This window comes from Oncorhynchus tshawytscha, linkage group LG31 (genome assembly GCF_018296145.1).
Source record: "Oncorhynchus tshawytscha isolate Ot180627B linkage group LG31, Otsh_v2.0, whole genome shotgun sequence".
NCBI lineage: Eukaryota > Metazoa > Chordata > Actinopteri > Salmoniformes > Salmonidae > Oncorhynchus > Oncorhynchus tshawytscha.
The window spans coordinates 21,264,537-21,286,668 of NC_056459.1; the positions used below are offsets into that span (position 1 = coordinate 21,264,537).

At 41.4% G+C, this 22,132-nt stretch overlaps 1 protein-coding gene across 1 annotated transcript; it reads right to left on the reverse strand.

Annotated features, from left to right (window-relative positions):
- Positions 1-449: 449 nt before the first annotated feature.
- On the reverse strand, positions 450-22,045 carry LOC112229528 (zinc transporter ZIP4). The gene is made up of 12 exons (XM_024395408.2): positions 21,675-22,045; positions 20,224-20,571; positions 19,601-19,805; positions 18,792-19,033; positions 11,421-11,592; positions 10,118-10,290; positions 8,388-8,555; positions 7,907-8,002; positions 6,862-6,916; positions 2,022-2,174; positions 1,435-1,622; positions 450-1,156 (listed from the first exon to the last, which is right to left on the reverse strand). The coding sequence occupies exons 1-12, from the start codon at positions 21,882-21,884 to the stop codon at positions 1,028-1,030; spliced, it is 2,139 nt and encodes a 712-aa protein (XP_024251176.1). The 5' UTR covers positions 21,885-22,045; the 3' UTR covers positions 450-1,027.
- Positions 22,046-22,132: the final 87 nt, after the last annotated feature.

The following is a 22,132-nucleotide window of genomic DNA, read 5'->3' on the forward strand; positions in this document are numbered from 1 at the left end:
TTGTAACTGTTTTAAAGTTACCATTGGCCTCACGGTGAAATCCCTGAGCGGTGTTCTTCCTCTCTGGCAACTAAGAAGGACACCTGTATCTTTGTAGTGACTGGGTGTATTGACACATCATCCAAAGTGTAATTAATGCTCAAAAAAATATTCAATGTCTGCTTTTTTCATTTTTACCCATCTATCAATAGGTGCCCTTCTTTGTAAGGCATTGGAAAACATCCCTGTTCTTTGTGGTTGAAATTCATTGCTCCACTGAGGGACCTTACAGATAATTAATTGTATGTGTGGGGTACAGAGATGAGGTAGTCATTTAAAAAATGATGTTAAACACTATTATTGCACACAGAGTGAGTCCATGCAACTTATGTGACTTGTTAAGAACATTTTTACTCCTGAACTTATTTAGGTTTGACAAAACAAAGGGGTTGAATACTTATTGACTCAAGATATTTCAGCTTTTAATTTGTAATTCATTTGTAAACATTTCTAAAAACATAATTCCCCTTTGACATGATGGGGTATTTTTTATAAGCCAGTGACACAAGATCTCATTTGAATCCATTTTCAATTCAGGCGTTAACTCAACAAAATGTGTAAAAAGTCAAGGGGTGTGAATACTTTCTGAAGACACTGTACATGAGGTTAATACAAAAGGTGTGACAATTAGAGAGGAAGTAGCCTGAGGACCCGTGAGTCCCATTATAAATATAGGTTGTATAAATTACAGTTTGAACTAATCACATTCAGATGATATCCCTTCAAATAGTAACATTATCACCTACGACAGGATGTGTCCACACAGAACACCAACAGATTATACTTCTATGTGTTAGATGCATAAGATGCACCAGAACTAGCCTGTATGCTCATACTGTGTATAACATCGAGAAAAGTCATGTCAGGAAACATTGTATCATATAGAAATACCAAGCGTGTTACAGATACAGTAAAACAGATTAAATATAGCTTAAGCCTACATAGTGTCATTTGTAATTGTACTGTACAGTGTTAGGAATGGGAGGTTCTAGAAGCCAATTCTATCCTCATATAGAGAGAGGAGGAGCAGGATGCCCCAGCCAGACAGCAGTCCTACGTTCTGCAGCAGGAACATGAGCCAGGGCCTACGGTTGTCCACATGGACCATGGTGGGGAGCTGGGGGATGAGGATTAAGACAATCAAATGCATTTAACTCATTGTTCAAAATATATCATATTTATAGAGGAAATTAGGCATTTCTGAAAGGAATAGGAGCAACTGTGTCATAACTCGGGGTCAGAGTTCTTCCTGGTCAGGTCACATGGCCAGGAGATGCTAAAGGCCCAAGTCAAAGCAATTGAACTATTCGTGCGACAGATTCTCATTTGAAAAGAACCACCAAGAAGCTATTCCTCCTATCCTGTTTGAGAATGTGGTAAAACTAGCATACTAACCATATCAGCCAGACCCACGTACAGGAAGAGACCAGAGGTGATGGCAGCGATCCACTGCTTGGTGGCCAGGTCAGTAGAGATGGTGAGGGCGATGTAGAGACCGATGAAGGATGTGAGGGCACTGGCCACGTTCAGCATCAAGGCCTTCTTCACTGACACCCCGCTGTGCAGCAGGATAGCGAAGTCACCTGGGAGACGGAGAGAAAGGAGAAAGGAGGGGTATAAAGGGATGACACTGGTGATCAAATGTCGGTCTTAGATTGATGTCATTGGAAAGATTGTGTGAATTAGAAACAGAGCCAAATGGCTAAACTGTGTATCTGCTAATCATCTACCTTTCATCTATTGCTATTAATCTATTCTATTACTTTGTTTGAAATGAAAGATAATCTTCTGAAATCAAACAAATCTAACTAAATATATATATCGAGTTTGATTTGTTTGATTTCAGAAGATTATCTTTCATTTCAAACAATAAAGTATTAGAATAGATTATATATACTGTATATATATATATGGCTGGACCTTATTCTCAAGAGCCTTTTTCAACATGGCCAACTAGAGGAATCAGTCGGTGCTCCACTCACCCAGTTCGTGAGGCAGCTCATGACAGAACACAGCCAAAGACGTGGCAAGACCTGACTTCCAGGAAACAGAAAAGGCCGCTCCGATAGCCAGGCCATCGGCAAAGTTATGTATCCCGTCCCCTATGGTAACCATGTAGGGTAGCAGACGCTGTTCTAGTGGAGGGGAGAGACAGAAGGGAAACTCAGAGAGAGGCTCAGTTGTCTAAATAAGTCCATTCAAAATGCAGCTATTGTTAATAATTGTATATATATATTTGTAAATACAGAATATACTGTATGACTACATGACCAAAAGTACTGTATGTGGATACTTGCTCGTCGAATATCTAATTTCAAAATCATGGGCATTAATATAGAGTTGGTCCCCCCTTTGCTGCTATATCAGCCTCCACTCTTCTGGGAAGGATTTCCACTAGATATTAGAACATAGCTGTGGGGACTTGCTTCCATTCAGCAACAAGAGCATTAGTGAAGACGAGCACTGATGTTGGGCGATTAAGCCTGGCTCACAGACAGCGTTCCAGTTCATCCCAAATGTGTTCAATGGGGTTGAGGTCAGGGCTCTGCGCAGTCAAGTTCTTCCACACAGATTTCCCTTCATTGGAACTAAGGGGCCTAGTCCGAACCATGAAAAACAGCCCCAGATCATTATTCCTCATCCACCAAACTTTACAGTTGGCATATTGCATTGGGGCAGGTAGCGTTCTCCTGGCATCCACCAAACCCTGATTCGTCCATCGGACTACCAGATATTGAAGCGTGATTCATCACTCCAGAGAATGCGTTTCCACTGATCCAGAGTTCAATGGTGGAGAGCTTTATACCGCTCCAGCCGACACTTGGCATGATGATCTTAGGCTTGTATTGGGCTGCTCGGCCATGGAAACCCATTTCATGAAGCTCCCGACGTACAGTTCTTGTGCTGACGTTGCTTCCAAAGGCTGTTTGGAACTCGGTAGTGAGTGTTGGAACCAAGGACAGACGATATTTACGTGCTACACGCTTCAGCACACGGCGGGCCGTTCTGTGAGCTTGTGTGGCCTACCACTTTGCCGCTGAGCCATTGTTGCTCCTAGATGTTTTCTCTTCACAATAACAGCACTTACAGTTGACAGTGGCAGCTCTAGCAGGGCAGAAATCTGACAAACTGACTTGTTGGAAGTGCCAAGTTGCAAGTCGCTGAGCTCTTCCAGTGGGTCAGAAGTTTACATATACTAAGTTGACTTAAACATCTTGGAAAATTCCAGAAAATTCTGTCATGGCTTTAGATGATTCTGATAGGCTAATGACATCATTTGATTCAATTGGAGGTGTACCTGTGGATGTATTTCAAGGTCTACCTTCAAACTCAGTGCCTCTACACTTGGCATCATGGGAAAATCAAAAGAAATCAGCAAAGACCCCATTAAAATAATTGTAGACCTCTACAAGTCTGGTTCATCCTTGGGAGCCATTTCCAAACACCTGAAGGTACCACGTTCATCTGTACAAACAATTGTACACAAGTATAAACACCATGGGGCCACACAGTCATCATACAGCTCAGGAAGGAGACGCGTTCTGTCTCCTAGAGATGAGCGTACTTTGGTGCGAAAAGTGCAAATCAATCCCAGAACAACAGCAACGGACCTTGTGAAGATGCTGGAGGAAACAGGTACAAAATTATCTATATCCACAGTCCTATATCGACATAACCTGAATGACCGCTCAGCAAGGAAGAAGCCACTGCTCCAAAACCGCCATAAAAAAGCCAGACTACGGTTTGCAACTGCACATAGGGACAAAGATCGTACTTTTTGGAGAAATGTCCTGTGGTCTGATGAAACGAAAATTGAACTGTTTGGCCATAATGACCATCGTTATGTTTGGAGGAAAAGGGGAGGCTTGCAAGCCGAAGAACACCGTGAAGCACGGGGTGGGAGCATCATGCTGTGGGGGTGCTTTGCTGCAGGAGGGACTAGTGCACTTCACAAAATAGATGTCATCATGAGACAGGAAAATGATGTGGATATCTCAAGACATCAGTCAGGAAGTTAAAGCTTGGTCGCAAATGGGTCTTCCAAATGGGCAATGACCCCAAGCATACTTCCAAAGTTGTGGAAAAATGGCTTAAGGACAACAAAGTCAAGGTATTGGAGTGGCCATCACAAATCCCTGACCTCAGTCCTATTGAAAGTTTGTTGGCAGAACTGAAAAAGCATGTGTGAGAAAGGAGACCTACAAAACTGACTCAGTTTTCAAGAAACATTTGACCAAAGTTAACAATTTAAAGGCAATGCTACCAAATACTAATTGAGTGTATGTAAACTTCTGACCCACTGGGAATGTGATGAAAGAAATAAAAGCTGAAATAAATGATTCTCTCTACTATTATTCTGACATTTCACATTCTTAAATTAAGTGGTGATGCTAATTTACCTAAGACAGGATATTTTTACTAGGATTAAATGTCAGGAATTGTGAAAAACCGAGTTGAAATGTATTTGTATGTAAAGTTCCAACTTCAACTGTATATATATATATATATATATATATATAAATAGATAATGGTGTGTATAGACAGTATGGACAGTATATGAACAGAAGATATGTGTACAGCAGTAGTTATATAGGATGAGTTTTGACTAGAATACAGTATATACAGTGCCTTACGAAAGTTTTCGGCCCCCTTGAACTTTGCGACCTTTTGCCACATTTCAGGCTTCAAACATAAAGATATAAAACTGTATTTTTTTGTGAAGAATCAACAACAAGTGGGACACAATCATGAAGGGGAACGACATTTATTGGATATTTCAAACTTTTTTAACAAATCAAAAACTGAAAAATTGGGCGTGCAAAATTATTCAGCCCCTTTACTTTCAGTGCAGCAAACTCTCTCCAGAAGTTCAGTGAGGATCTCTGAATGATCCAATGTTGACCTAAATGACTAATGATGATAAATACAATCCACCTGTGTGTAATCAAGTCTCCGTATAAATGCACCTGCACTGTGATAGTCTCAGAGGTCCGTTAAAAGCGCAGAGAGCATCATGAAGAACAAGGAACACACCAGGCAGGTCCGAGATACTGTTGTGAAGAAGTTTAAAGCCGGATTTGGATACAAAAAGATTTCCCAAGCTTTAAACATCCCAAGGAGCACTGTGCAAGCGATAATATTGAAATGGAAGGAGTATCAGACCACTGCAAATCTACCAAGACCTGGCTGTCCCTCTAAACTTTCAGCTCATACAAGGAGAAGACTGATCAGAGATGCAGCCAAGAGGCCCATGATCACTCTGGATGAACTGCAGAGATCTACAGCTGAGGTGGGAGACTCTGTCCATAGGACAACAATCAGTCGTATATTGCACAAATCTGGCCTTTATGGAAGAGTGGCAAGAAGAAAGCCATTTCTTAAAGATATCCATAAAAAGTGTTGTTTAAAGTTTGCCACAAGCCACCTGGGAGACACACCAAACATGTGGAAGAAGGTGCTCTGGTCAGATGAAACCAAAATTGAACTTTTTGGCAACAATGCAAAACGTTATGGTTGGCGTAAAAGCAACACAGCTCATCACCCTGAACACAGCCCATTCCCACTGTCAAACATGGTGGTGGCAGCATCATGGTTTGGGCCTGCTTTTCTTCAGCAGGGACAGGGAAGATGGTTAAAATTGATGGGAAGATGGATGGAGCCAAATACAGGACCATTCTGGAAGAGAACCTGATGGAGTCTGCAAAAGACCTGAGACTGGGACGGAGATTTGTCTTCCAACAAGACAATGATCCAAAACATAAAGCAAAATCTACAATGGAATGGTTCAAAAATAAACATATCCATGTGTTAGAATGGCCAAGTCAAAGTCCAGACCTGAATCCAATCGAGAATCTGTGGAAAGAACTGAAAACTGCTGTTCACAAATGCTCTCCATCCAACCTCACTGAGCTCGAGCTGTTTTGCAAGGAGGAATGGGAAAAAATTTCAGTCTCTCGATGTGCAAAACTGATAGAGACATACCCCAAGCGACTTACAGCTGTAATCGCAGCAAAAGGTGACGCTACAAAGTATTAACTTAAGGGGCTGAATAATTTTGCACGCCCAATTTTTCAGTTTTTGATTTGTTAAAAAGTTTGAAATATCCAATAAATGTCGTTCCACTTCATGATTGTGTCCCACTTGTTGTTGATTCTTCACAAAAAAATTCAGTTTTATATCTTTATGTTTGAAGCCTGAAATGTGGCAAAAGGTCGCAAAGTTCAAGGGGGGCGAATACTTTCGCAAGGCACTGTACATATGGAGTGGCTAAAACAGTACAGTGGTAAACATGATTCAAGTGACCAGTGTTCAATTACTATGTACTGTAGGGCAGCAGTCTCTAAGGTATCATTGTAAATGATATTATAATTTACAACGATGACGGGGACATTTGGGTTGTACCTGCAGCTAAAATGTTTTATCCCTTTAGCAAATATCCTTTTTTAATTGTTCATTAGAAAAGAACACAGCTCTCTTGTGCACCTTACTCTTCGTCACACTGAATGTGTGTAAACATTGACTAGACTTGAGACTTGACTCGCACAGTAAGTTTACAGTTTGACAGCTTGACATTATAGCTACTTCCTGAATGTCAAACCTTGACCTATTTTTGTATTAATATTATTATTATCTTTGCTACTCAGTCATGTCACGACTTACTTTAACACATTTCTTAGTCTATATTGTATATTCTTATTGCGTATATATTTCCAAACATTAATATAAAAAGAAAAAGGCTTTCCTGTGCAAGTGACCAATAAACTTTGATTAGATGTAATGTCTTATGAAAAGGTTGTCAGTAGACCCAGAAGACGTTCTTACCTCTTGAGTGTTGGTTTTGTTCTGGAAAGGCTTTCTCTGTGTCATTGCTATCAACCTAGCAGGATCAGAATATTACAGAATAATAACACCTGAATTAAAGCAGTGAAAGGGTTAGTGAGGGACAAGGTGTTCAGAAACACGGGTAGTAGAGACGTAAGACTACATGCTGTGCCAGGTAAAAATATAGGCTTTACAATGAAACTGGCTTTTCAGTCATGGATCTATGTCTGACTCAGTTCTCCAAGAGAGAGGTTAGAGGGTTTACAACCTACCAAGTCTGCCTGTGAATAACTGTCACACAACCTACCAGGTCTGTCTGTGAATAACTAGTACATAACCTACCATGTCTGCCTGTGAATAACTGTCACACAACCTACCAGGTCTGTCTGTGAATAACTGTCACACAACCTACCACGTCTGTCTGTGAATAACTAGTACATAACCTACCATGTCTGCCTGTGAATAACTGTCACACAACCTACCAGGTCTGTCTGTGAATAACTAGTACATAACCTACCATGTCTGCCTGTGAATAACTGTCACACAACCTACCAGGTCTGTCTGTGAATAACTAGTACATAACCTACCATGTCTGCCTGTGAATAACTGTCACACAACCTACCAGGTCTGTCTGTGAATAACTAGTACATAACCTACCATGTCTGCCTGTGAATAACTGGTACAGAACCTACCAGGTCTGTCTGTGAATAACTGGTACAGAACCTACCAGGTCTCTGTGAATAACTGGTACAGAACCTACCAGGTCTGTCTGTGAATAACTGGTACAGAACCTACCAGGTCTCTGTGAATAACTGGTACAGAACCTACCAGGTGTGTCTGTGAATAACTGGTACAGAACCTACCAGGTGTGAACATGGAGGCCTAGGAACTGGTACAGAACCTACCAGGTCTGTCTGTGAATAACTGGTACAGAACCTACCAGGTCTGTCTGTGAATAACTGGTACAGAACCTACCAGGTCTGTCTGTGAATAACTGGTACAGAACCTACCAGGTTTGTCTGTGAATAACTGGTACAGAACCTACCAGGTCTGTCTGCGATACAGACTGCTTGCTCTTTTTGTCCTGCAGGTACATCTCCACGACTTTACCATGGTCACAGTGATGGGGCTCAGACTCCACCTGGAAACACAATGAGACAATGTGCTCATAATATCATATCTTTTGATTGCAGACAGCATAGAACATGTATCTACTGTTATTACCTAACAATTATCACATTTTGGAACCAGTAAAACCTGACTAATTTCTGTGACCGAAGCATTGCACTTTATTAAAAGTTTATTGCAAATATACGTGTGGGTTTTTTTTCCACCATGGATCCACTGAACCAGTAAGTGGACAGAACAGTGGGGTTCAGTAAGAAGATAACATTTCGAAACAGAGTGAAATTGGGAGGTACTACCTGAAATTGTCCAATAACGTCACAGATTTTTGTTTCTTGTTGCAAAACATTTTGCTACATTGGGCCCTACTAAACACAGCCCAGGGGATAGACACTACTTACCCCATGGTGATGCGGAGCATGGTGTGTGGTGATGATGGAGAAAATAGTCTCCATGAGATAGAAGCAGTAGATTCCAGCCATCAGCACCAGTATCTTATAGATGTAGTCTGGAACCTCCTCTGAGTGGCTGTGGTCTGTTCCTTCACTGTGAACATGGAGGCCTAGGAACTGAATCAAAAGAGGAAACACGGTCACAACACGGTCAGACACAGTCAGCCCAATGTCATTATAATGACAGTGTTATGTAACCTTTATGACGGCAATACACAGGGAAGGATAAAACCAAATACTGGTGATGCAATCAACCTGTGGGTCCATTACTCTGAAATGGCCTCCTTCACATGCCACTGTTCTGACAGATGAATGTTTAGAGTGGAGACTGGTACCTATCCACCATATTGCTTTCACCAATCATGTCCTCTCAATAGGTAGTTGTTAAGGAGAGAAGAGGGGGATAAGAAACAATTTCGGCACCATAGGGACACAGTGTTATGTTACTCTCATCATTGGCTTTGTAATGACCGAAGATTCCCCGAAGCACCATCGGCCCATTTCTCTGTTTGTCCAATGAGAGGGTGTCGTTTCAGTTCCTTAATCACATTATTTTACACTGTAGCTGAGGATAGGGTGTGACAGCCTGCTAATACGTCGTCCTGTGATGTTGGCATGGATCTAAAAGGATTGAGCTACAGGAACAGGAAGTTCTGGATCTCCTTTAGAAGAGTCTGTCTGCCCTGGGGGAAATTAGCCAACTAAACTCAACTCCACAATTTACGATGCAGTTGAGTGGCAACAATGTCATGTGTAAATGCAAGCTATTCTTTGGGTGCTGAAATCAGTATTTCTTGATAAAAAAAACATTTTATGTGACGTCGTAGCTCCAGTCCGCCCACACTAGTTGCAGCACAACTCCATCGTAAATTGTGGAGTTAAGTTTAATCAAAGGCCCTCAGACATCTAGATGATCATTGGGTCGCACAGACATTAAAGGCCCAGTGCAGTCAAAAACTGGATTTCCTGTGTTTTATATTTATTTCCCATAATATGTGGCTGGAATAATACTGTGAAATTGTGAAAATTATGACAACGGCCATTTGGTGTAAGAGCTGTTTGAAAAGACCCCCTGAAATTTCAGCCTGTTTTGGTGAGATGGAGTTTTGGTCTTCCATGGTGACATCACCATGCAGTAAATTAGTTAACAGAGAGTTTCAAACCTCTGGCAATAACGGCTAGTTTTCACCCTCCCAACTCAGACCACTCGCAGACAGTCCTAGCAAAATTCTTGCTTGAGAAATTGCTTTGTTTAGAATCTATTTCTTTATATTTTTTTGTACCATTTTAATTTAAAACAATCACAGTAAGGTACTAAATTGTTACCTAGAAATTATCTGATGTTGAGATAAAAACGGCTGCATTGGACCTTTAATCATAACACTTCAAGGAAGTGTTGAGGAGAAATAGACCTAGCTGGTTAGATTGTGATGTTGCGTGTGATGCGCTGCTGGTACAATCTAAAAGGTAATGCTGCTGAACAATAACCAGATGATACCTGATGATATACCTGTTATGCTATAAAGTGAGTATAAAGTCTAAATCAGTGTTTTTTCCCACATTGTCCATTCCAGGCACAGTTCCAGCAACTATGATGGGTGTGTAACCAGGCCAGCACAGTACAGCTCAGCTTGAATCAGCTGGGCTCGGTAATGTGAATATGGTACTGTGGTGCTCACCATAGGCAGGAGGTGCAACAGGGCGTCCCCAGTGAGGGAGCCCACGGCCAGGCTGACACAGAACTGGATGATGAGCTGGAAGACACTACTACAGGAAGTACACAGCAGCACCACAACGCCAACCACAGCGGCCAGACAGATCAGAAGATTGGCGATGGTGGCATACACATACTCTGTGGAGAGAGAGAATTAACATTACTGGGTTCAACGTATACAGTAATAACAGGACTTAAGCAAATCAGTCTGTCAAGCCATGAAAGGTCTGTTAGATGATAATATATTCCACATACTGTGGATGTTACCTAATGATAACATCCATCTATACTGAACAAAAATATGCAACATGCAACATGCAACAATTTCAAGTTAAAGTTCATATAAGGAAATCAGTCCATTTAAATCAATTCATTAGGCACTCATCTATGGATGTCACATGACTGGGCAGAGGCGCAGCCATGGGTGGGTCTGGGAAGGTATAGGCCCACCCACTAACCCAATGGGGAGCCAGGCCCAGCCAATCAGAATGAGTTTTTCCCCACAAAAGGGCTTTATTACAGACAAAAATAGCTGATTTCATCAGCTGTCTGGGTGGCTCAGATGAACCCACAGGTGAAGAACGCAGATGTGGAGGTCCTGGGCTTGGCGTTACACATGGTCTGCGGTTGTGAGGCCGGTTGGACCTACTGCCAAATTCTCTAAAACAACGTTGGAGGTGGCTTAAGGTAGAGAAATTCAAATGAAATGATCTGGCAACAGCTCAGGTGGACATTCCTGCAGTCATGCTGTTTAATCAGCTTCTTGATACTTCTTGACCTGTCAGGTGGATGGATTATCTTGGCAAAGGATAAATGCTCACTAACAGGGATGTAAACAAGCATGTGCACAAAATTGGAGAGAAATAAGCTTTTTGTGTATATGGAACATTTCTGGGATCTTTTATTTCAGCTCATGGAACATGGGACCAACACTTTACATGTTGATTTTATATTTTTGTTCAGCATAGTTTACATTTTGGAGCGTTTATATTTATGAACATAGTAAATGAACATAGTAAATGTATCGGTGCAGAGTCTCACTATCATTCCCTTTCCATTAAAAAGTAAATAGTGACGAATGGGCCTTTCTGTATCAAAAGGAGAGGAGTGAGTGTTGAATAGAGTGTGTATTGTAGTAGTCAATCAATCACATATATTTTATAAATCCCTTTTAACATCAGAAGTTTACATATATCCATCCTAAACTCCCAAAGAGCAAGCAATGCAGAGGCAGAAGCATGGAGCTAGGACTGTAGCAGTCCACTCACTCTCTATGGTGCTGAGCTGGTCTGATGGTCCAGTGGGGGGAGAGGTGCTGTTGCAGGCCCCACTGAGGATCTGCTGGACCAGGGCTGGGCTAAGCCGGGCCACGTCATACCTGGACAGGCTAGATCCATTCAGCCCATGGATCTTTACCAGTTCCTCTGGGCTGAAACATGTCTATATGGAGAAAACAGGGCTGAAACACATCTACATAAGCAGGAAATGCCAACAGTCTAACTCATATTTATGCATTAAAAAAAACAAATAATGAAAGAAAAGCATTGTAAGTTTTAGTTTTGTAAAGTTGGCGCGGGAGAGGTGGATTTCTTTTTGTTATCGATCAATAATGACAAACCTTCTGGCATTGACAACTTAGATGGAAAGCTACTGAGGAGGGTAGCTGACTATAGCCACTCCTATATGTCATGTCTTTAATCTAAGCATACAGGAATGTGTGTGCCCTCAGGCCTGGAGAGAAGCCAAAGTCATTCTGCTACCCAATCAGAACTATCAGCTTGCTGCCAGCTCTTAGCAAACTGTTGCAAACAAATGCAATACTATTTCTCTATAAATAAATTGACGTTCAGCATGCTTATAGAGAAGGGCACTCAACATGTACTGCACTGACATAAATGACTGATGATTGGTTGAAATAAATTGATAATAAGAAGATTGTGGGAGCTGTACTGTTCGATTTCAGTGCAGCCTTTGATATTATTGCCAATAACCTGTTGTTGAGAAAACATATGTTTTATGGCGTTTCAACCTCTGCCATATCGTGGATTCAGAGCTTTTCTTCTAATCAAACTCAGAGTTTTTTTTTTTATAGAAGCCTCTCTCTAATGTAAAACATGTATGGTATGGTATACAGTAGGCAGGTCTCTAGGCCTGCTATTCTTTTCCATTTTACCAATGACCTGCCACTGGCATTAAACCAAGCCTGTGTGTCCATGTATGCTGATTATTCAACCATATACGTGTCAGCAACCACAGCTAATGAAGTCACTGAAACTCTTAACAAGGAGTTGCAGTCAGTTTTGGAATGGGTGGCCAGTATTAAACTGGTCCTGAACATCTCGTAAACTAAGAGCATTGTATTTGGTACAAATCAGTCCCTAAGCTCTAGACCTCTAGCTGAATCTGATAATGAATGGTGTGGCTGTTGAACAGGTTGAGGAGACTAAATTACTTGGCGTTACCTTAGATTGTAAACTGTCATGGTCAAAACATATAGATTCAATGGTTGTAAAGATGGGGAGAGGTCTGTCCATAATAAAGAGATGCTCGGCTTTTTTGACACCACACTCAAAAAATCAAGTCCTGCAGGCTCTAGTTTTGTCTTATCTTGATTATTGTCCAGTCATGTGGTCAAGTGCCGCAAAGAAAGGTCTAGTTAAGCTGCAGCTGGCCCAGAACAGAGCGGCACATCTTGCTCTTCACTGTAATAAGAGGGCTAATATAAATACTATGCATTCCAGTCTCGCTTGGCTAAAAGTAGAGGTGAGACTGACTGCATCACTTCTTACTTTTATAAGAAACATTAATGTGCTGAAAATTCTACATTTTTGCATAGTCAACTTACAGCTCTGACACACACACTTACATACCGGACATGCCACCAGGGGTCTTTTCACAGTCCCCAAATTCAGAACAAAGTCAAGAAAGCTTACAGTATTATATAGAGCCATGATTGCATGGAACTCCGTTCCATCTCTTTGCTCAAGTTAACAGCAAACCTGGTTTAAAAAACAGATAAAACAACACTTCACAACGCCTCTCCCTATTCGACCTAGATATTTTATGTGCATGTATTGATATGTAGGCTATGTCTGCTGTTTTTAAATGGATGTAGTTCTGTCCTTGAGCTGTTCTAGTCTATTATTGTTCTGTATTATGTCATGTTTCATGTTTTGTGTGGACCCCAGGAAGAGTAGCTGCTGCTTTCACAACAGCTAATGGAGATCCTAATAAAATACCAAATACATGGAGGAAACAGCGCTGAAACATGTCTACATTGAGGAAACAGCACTGAAACATGTCTACATGGAAGAAACAGGGATGAAACACATCTACAGTGGCTTGCGAAAGTATTCACGCCCCTTGGCATTTTTCCTATTTTGCTGCCTTACAACCTGGAATTAAAATAGATTTTTGGGGGGATTGTATCATTTGATTTACACAACATGCCTACCACTTTGAAGATGCAAAATGTTTTATTGTGAAACAAACAAGAAATAAGACAAAAAACAGAAAACTTGAGAGTGCAAAACTATTCCCCCCCTCAAAGTCAATACATTGTAGATCCACCTTTTGCAGTAATTACAGTTGCAAGTCTTTTGGGGTATGTCTATATAAGCTTGGCACATCTAGCCACTGGGATTTTTGCCCATTCTTCAAGGAAAAACTGCTCCAGCAGTTGGATGGGTTCCTCTGGTGTACAGCAATCTTTAAGTCATACCACAGATTCTCAATTGGATTGAGGTCTGGGCTTTGACTAGGCCATTCCAAGACATTTAAATGTTTCCCCTTAAACCACTCGAGTGTTGCTTTATCACTATGCTTAGGGTCACTGTCCTGCTGGAAGGTGAACCTCCATCCCAACCTCAAATCTCTGGAAGACTGAAACAGGTCTCCCTCAAGAATTTCCCTGTATTTAGCGCCATCCATCATTCCTTCAATTCTGACCAGTTTCCCAGTCCCTGCCGATGAAAAACATTCCCACAGCATGATGCTGCTGCCACCATGCTTCACTGTGGGGATGGTGTTTTCGGGGTGATGAGAGGTGTTGGGTTTGCGCCAGACATAGCGCTTTCCTTGACGGCCAAAAAGCAACATTTTTGTCTCATCTGACCAGAGTAACTTCTTCCATATGTTTGGGGAGTCTCCCACATTCCTTTTGGCAAAAACCAAATGTGTTTGCTTATTTTCTTCTTTAAGTAATTGCTTTTTTCTGGCCACTCTTCCGTAAAGCCCAGCTCTGTGGAGTGTACGGCTTAAAATGGTCCTATGGACAGATACTCCAATCTCCGCTGCGTAGCTTTGCAGCTCCTTCGGGGTTATCTTTGGTCTCTTTGTTGCCTCTCTGATTAATGTCCTCCTTGCCTGGTCTGTGAGTTTAGGTGGGGGCAGGTTTGTGAGTTTAGGTCTCTTGGCAGGTTTGTTGTGGTGCCATATTCTTTCAATTTTTTAATAATGGATTTAATGGTGCTCCATGGGATGTTCAAAGTTTCAGATATTTTTTTATAACCCAACCCTGCTCTGTACTTCTCCACAACTTTTTCCCTGACCTGAGCTGCTTCGTTTTCATGGTTCCCTTTGCTTAGTGGTGCTGTAGACGCTGGGTCCTTTCAGAACAGCTGTATATATACTGAGATCATGTGACACTTAGATTGCACAAAAGTGGACTTTATTTAACTAATTATGTGACTTCTGAAGGTAATTGGTTGCACCAGATCTTATTTAAGGGCTTCATAGCAAAGGGGGTGAATACATATGCACGCACCACTTTTCTATTTTTTTCTTGTTTTTCTTCTTTTAAACAAGTGATTTTTTTCATTTCACTTTGTATGTCCATTACCTGAAATCCAAATAAAAATACATTTTAATTACAGGTTGTAATGCAACAGAATAGGAAAAATATCAAGGGGGATGAATACTTTTGCAAGGCACTGTATATGGAGGAAACAGGGATAAAACACATCTATATGGAGGAAACAGGGCTGTAACACCCTATAGTGCACTGTTTTGGGCACTATGAAGGGAATAGTGTGCCATTTGGGACACAGTCAGATACAGTATTTGGGTGAGTAGACAGGTATATTAATTGAATAATTAATTTGCATTTCCATTTTACATTGATGCACTGCACAGCACAGCATTTTCAGCTATTATTTCAGCTATTCAGCTATTTCATCTTTATTTAACCAGGTAGGCTAGTTGAGAACAAGTTCTCATTTACAACTGCGACCTGGCCAAGATAAAGCAAAGCAGTGCGACAGAAACAACAACACAGAGTTACACATAAACAAAGGTACGGTTAATAACACAATATAAAAATCTATGTACAGTGTGTGCAAATGTAGAAGAGTAGGGAGGTAGGTAATAAATGGGCCACAGAGGCAAAATAACACTGGAGTGGTAGATGTGCAAGTAGTGATACTGGGGTGCAAAAGAGCAAGAGGGTAAGTAATAATATGGGGATGAGATAGTTGGGTGTGCTATTTACAGATTCACTGTACCTGTACACAGCCATCGGTAAGATGCTCTGACAGCTGATGCTTAAAGTTAGGGAGGGAGATATAAGACCCCAGCTTCAGTGATTTTTGCAATTCGTTCTAGTCAATGCCTTAAATGACTAAAGGAAAGATGTCATTGGGCATTCATTTATCTCTTGTGGAAAGACTATGTAAACATAAATGGTACATCTGACCAAATTACACAAGATTTTAGTTCTGGGTTTAGTTTGAGATTAGGCATTTATAAAGTGGGGACCACTTTTACAAGTGACATGTCATTATGCCTCAGCTGTGCTCCTTTTCATTCAATTTCTCCAATAGAGATGTTACCATGGAGGGAATCCTATAGCTCCCAATAGCTCAGGCAATTAAAGCACATCTAATGCTCATTACAACACACAGGAGGAGCAGCAGACACCAGTTTGGTTTAGCAGTTTGATAATGAATCAGAGTGAAGGAGTGTGGGTGGGTTTATGTGTGTGTGTGTGTGTGTGTGTGTGTGTGCTGTGCCTTTAAGCCCCCGAAGAGAGAGTGAAGCTAAGGCCTTGACCTAATAACCCACCAAGCACTGAGGTGATTCAGTATAATAATGACCCACCAAGCACTGAGGTGATTCAGTATAATAATGACCCACCAAGCACGGAGGTGGTTCAGTATAATAATTACCCACCAAGCACTGAGGTGATTCAGTATAATAATGACCCACCAAGCACGGAGGTGGTTCAGTATAATAATGACACACCAAGCACGAAGGTGATTCAGTATAATAATGACCCACCAAGCACTGAGGTGATTCAGTATAATAATGACACACCAAGCACAGAGGTGATTCAGTATAATAATGACACACCAAGCACGGAGGTGATTCAGTATAATAATGACCCACCAAGCACTGAGGTGGTTCAGTATAATAATAACCCACCAAGCACTGAGGTGGTTCAGTATAATAATGACACACCAAGCACGGAGGTGATTCAGTATAATAATGACACACCAAGCACGGAGGTGATTCAGTATAATAATGACACACCAAGCACGGAGGTGGTTCAGTATAATAATGACCCACCAAGCACGGAGGTGATTCAGTATAATAATGACCCACCAAGCACGGAGGTGATTCAGTATAATAATGACCCACCAAGCATGGAGGTGGTTCAGTATAATAATGACACACCAAGCACGAAGGTGATTCAGTATAATAATGACCCACCAAGCACTGAGGTGATTCAGTATAATAATGACACACCAAGCACTGAGGTGGTTCAGTATAATAATTACCCACCAAGCACTGAGGTGGTTCAGTATAATAATGACCCACCAAGCACTGAGGTGGTTCAGTATAATAATGACCCACCAAGCACTGAGGTGATTCAGTATAATAATTACCCACCAAGCACTGAGGTGGTTCAGTATAATAATGACCCACCAAGCACTGAGGTGGTTCAGTTAATAATTACACACCAAGCACTGAGGTGGTTCAGTATAATAATGACCCACCAAGCACTGAGGTGATTCAGTATAATAATGACACACCAAGCACTGAGGTGGTTCAGTATAATAATTACCCACCAAGCACTGAGGTGGTTCAGTAAAATAATGACACACCAAGCACTGAGGTGGTTCAGTATAATAATTACCCACCAAGCACTGAGGTGGTTCAGTAAAATAATGACACACCAAGCACTGAGGTGGTTCAGTATAATAATTACCCACCAAGCACTGAGGTGGTTCAGTATAATAATTACCCACCAAGCACTGAGGTGGTTCAGTATAATAATTACCCAATAAGCACTGAGGTGGTTCAGTAAAATAATGACACACCAAGCACTGAGGTGGTTCAGTATAATAATGACCCACCAAGCACTGAGGTGATTCAGTATAATAATGACCCACCAAGCACTGAGGTGATTCAGTATAATAATGACCCACCAAGGGAGGTGGTTCAGTATAATAATTACCCACCAAGCACTGAGGTGATTCAGTATAATAATGACCCACCAAGCACAGAGGTGGTTCAGTATAATAATGACACACCAAGCACGGAGGTGGTTCAGTATAATAATTACCCACCAAGCACTGAGGTGGTTCAGTATAATAATGACACACCAAGCACGGAGGTGATTCAGTATAATAATGACACACCAAGCACGGAGGTGATTCAGTATAATAATGACACACCAAGCACGAAGGTGATTCAGTATAATAATGACCCACCAAGCACGAAGGTGATTCAGTATAATAATGACACACCAAGCACGGAGGTGATTCAGTATAATAATGACACACCAAGCACAGAGGTGATTCAGTATAATAATGACACCACACAAGGTGATTCAGTATAATAATGACACACCAAGCACGGAGGTGATTCAGTATAATAATGACCCACCAAGCACTGAGGTGGTTCAGTATAATAATGACACACCAAGCACGGAGGTGATTCAGTATAATAATGACACACCAAGCACGGAGGTGATTCAGTATAATAATGACACACCAAGCACGAAGGCGATTCAGTATATTAATGACACACCAAGGGAGGTGATTCAGTATAATAATGACCCACCAAGCATGGAGGTGATTCAGTATAATAATGACACACCAAGCACGAAGGTGATTCAGTATAATAATGACACACCAAGCACGGAGGTGATTCAGTATAATAATGACCCACCAAGCACTGAGGTGATTCAGTATAATAATGCACTGAGGTGGTTCAGTATAATAATGACCCACCAAGCACTGAGGTGGTTCAGTATAATAATGACTACCAAGCACTGAGGTGATTCAGTATAATAATTACCCACCAAGCACTGAGGTGGTTCAGTAAAACCCACCAAGCACTGAATGCACTGAGGTGGTTCAGTATAATAATGACCAAGCACTGAGGTGGTTCAGTATAATAATACCCATGAGGTGGTTCACCCACCAAGCACTGAGGTGGTTCAGTAAAATAATGACACACCAAGCACTGAGGTGGTTCAGTATAATAATTACCCACCAAGCACTGAGGTGGTTCAGTAAAATAATGACACACCAAGCACTGAGGTGGTTCAGTATAATAATTACCCACCAAGCACTGAGGTGGTTCAGTAAAATAATGACACACCAAGCGTTGGGGTGGTTCAGTATAATAATTACCAGGTCCCAGCTGCTGATGTTCCTCTGGTGGTACCCCTCCTCGTGACTCTGCCTGAAGGCTGCACTTCCACCTCGACCCCCCCAACCACTCTGAGCACCTCGACCCCCGCTAGCGGCACTGTGGTGACTATGATCATCATGACCATGGTCATTGTTGTGTCCATCTTGATCTCCATGTTCATGATCGTGTTCCTCTTCGTGGATTCCACCCAGTTGCAAGCTCTTCATAATACCTTCCAGCTCTACAGAGATGAATCAGAATGATATGATTGGTGGTAATGTATATAGCAGGCCATTGGGGAACAGCAGGGGTGAAACTTTGGCTTTAGAAGTGGGGGGGACATGTTTTTTTTTGTATAACTTTTTTTTGTTCAGTCAGATTAACACTCCAAGAGCCTACCCGGCACCTCGGAGTCGTCCGCATGGTCCTAAAGCACACTGTTGCCTCGTTTTGTATCACATTCCAATGATAAAACTGGGGGGAACATGTCCCCCCTGTCCCCAGTGAAAGTTGCGCCCCTGGGGAAAAGTAATATACACTCTCATTACCAGTGGTTTTCATGGGGTAATGTTAATAACATAGCCCCTCAAGGGCAACATGCTAAATAAATGATGAATTATGTATGACACATCATGGATGAATGAGTAGGTTGAAGTACAGGCAGGAGGATGACATTACATGTGTAATAAAAGTGTAATAAAACTAAAACTAAAGAATAAGATCAAAATGATTCATACTAATAGGAATAGTCACTTGTTATGAGGTAATATGACAGTAATAACAACATTAAAGGGTTATCGTACGGTACCATGAATAGTGATGTTGTCAGAGCCGAAGCGGTTGAGTATGAAATCCAAAAAATACTCTTCTTCAGGTAGTGCTCTGGCTGTCATGCAGTCACCTCGTAAAGCATGGTAAACTATGTATCCAAACACCACATCTGTGTTGTGAGGGTCACCATCACTAGTTGACGCGCTGCTCTCCTCTAAGATGTCTTGACCAGTGAGACAGTGCTAAATGACCATGATAACAAGACAGGACAGACTTACACTGTTGAATAGAAATACTTTGTTGAGACAAATTAACTATTTAGAAAACAGGTCAGTATATACAGTATTTTGCTATTCTTCATTATAAACCGGGTAGTTCCAGCCTGGATTCCGATTGGCTAAAATGCATGGCATATGAGACAATATACCACAGGTATGACGCAATCTCCTGGTTTACTGTTCTAATTACATTGGTAACCTGTTTATAACAGCAATAAGGCACCTCTGGGGGTTTGCAGTATATGGCCAATATAACACGGCTAAGGGCTGTAGCCAGGCACTCTGCATTGTTAAAATTTTAACAGCCCTTAGCCGTGGTATATTGGCAATATACCACACCCCCTCGGGCCTTATTACTTAATTATTACACATCAGCTCCAACCTGGTCGTACTGCTGATCAGGCTTGTAGTGCTTCTCCATGTTTCGGAGCAGAGTCTCTATCCCACTGCTCTCCATGTCTCCGTGTCCATGCCCATCCCTGTGCCTGTGTACGTGGTGGTCATGGCCTGTGATTTCCTGGATGAGGTGGTCATGGCCTGTGATTTCCTGGATGAGGTGGTCCGTCTCATCCCCCCACCTCCCTGCCCTCACGGCAGAGCAGGCCTCGGTGGGAGAGCTGAGGTAGAGGTGGCATCCTGCCGCTACTCTGAAGAAGCCCTCGTTGTGAAGGAGACCACCAGTGCTGGTAAAGTTACCCACCAGCTGGTCTACTGACTGCACAGAGAGGCACTAGAAACAAGCTTCAGTGTTACATGTAGATTATTTATGTACTAAGGACAAATATAGGTCTAATTTATAAGAGAAAACATAAGGTCGTAAGGTCTTATTGTTTTGTCATTATGACCACAAGCTAAAGGAAAGGAGTTTGGGTTGGTTTGACTTGGGTGACATTTTCTTATCTTTAAGAGCAGACTATACTCTGGGTTTTTTAGTCAGGACATACAGTGACTTTGTACAGTATCATAATGTAGATAATAGTCCGAATCTACCGCACATCCAAAACCGACTAGTGAATGTGCTGGAGGCAAAATGCAAAACTGGAGGAAGAGGAAAAAGTCTCCACACATTTTCAGTCAGATGTAAATGTATTTTAGAAGAGGCTGAGCTTGATGCAGGTTGGACTGACTGAAAGAAATATGAAATAGAATTTCAGAAATGTAAGGAAAATAGAATGCCTGATCATTAAGATGCAATTTAAACAACCTGCACAGTGAAGGTTGATACAACCAAGACATTCAAATGAATTGGCGATGTAAAAGAAAAGCATGAATATAAAATATTATATTGGGTTTATGATCATTGTAATAGTCATATAGAAGGCTATGCTAATACTTGTAACCCAGCCATACGCCATTTAAGCCTAAGACATTGTTCTATAATATCTACTACCCTGTTTTAGTGTTGGTTTTATGTCATTGCAATGGTAAGAACATAATGGTCGGGATAAATGTTGTTACAACAATCGGGTACAAAACAATTTGCAATGCTGACGTCGTGTAATATCTCTGTGTAATAATAACACGAATCATTATTGTTTTTAATCTATAATACAGTAATAATAACAATATATATATATTTTTAATATTATGGAGCAAGCTTTAACTTTGTAATTGCTCAGTGCTCAAGAAATATGTATCAATAAAAATAAACTCTGTCAGAGACTGATAAATAAAAGAAATACGGATATATTTTAGCTATTGGTCTAACAAAAAACTGTGACTGTACGTACAGCGTAGTCTCCAGTAGTGTAGCGCACGGCACAGTAACAGGTGCAGAATGGACCTCGACCTTTCCTAAAGCGCAAGCTGTAGCGAGTGTAGGAAAAAAGTTACCTTTTCACACGACACACCAGGGCACTGCACACGCTTCTCTAACAGTTTGAAAAAGGAGCGAACTGACATTTCATCCAGGTATTCCTCTCCTGGCGACACGAGCTCCACCACTTTGTCATATACATCCACAGGTGAATACCACGCATAGCTGAATATGTTAATACTCAGACATAGGAGAATAACGGGGAAATACTTATACGTAGTTTCCATCGTTTTATCTATAAAGATAAAATACTCTATAAAAAAGTATCAAAAATAAAGTGCTAAAACAGTGAGTTTAGTCGATGAGTTGTTTCCCGAGTGGCGCAGATCATTCCACACGCGGTTTTTAAGGTCATCATACAAGTCTCTATAATTACGAAGTTAGAGATTTCATCGACCTGTAAGCTTGCCTTTGATTGGTCCAGAGGCGAGGTGTGCTTCTCTACCAGTCCATAAATAAGTGACCATTGCAGTTC

Coding starts and splice junctions, on each gene's coding strand:
- LOC112229528 (XM_024395408.2), bottom strand. CDS start 21,884: ATGGAAACTACGTATAAGTATTTCCCCGTTATTCTCCTATGTCTGAGT. Junction 8,556..10,117: donor TGTTGCACCTCCTGCCTATG/GTGAGCACCACA, acceptor CTTTTGATTCAG/TTCCTAGGCCTCCATGTTCA. Junction 6,917..7,906: donor CTGTATCGCAGACAGACCTG/GTAGGTTCTGTA, acceptor TGATCCTGCTAG/GTTGATAGCAATGACACAGA.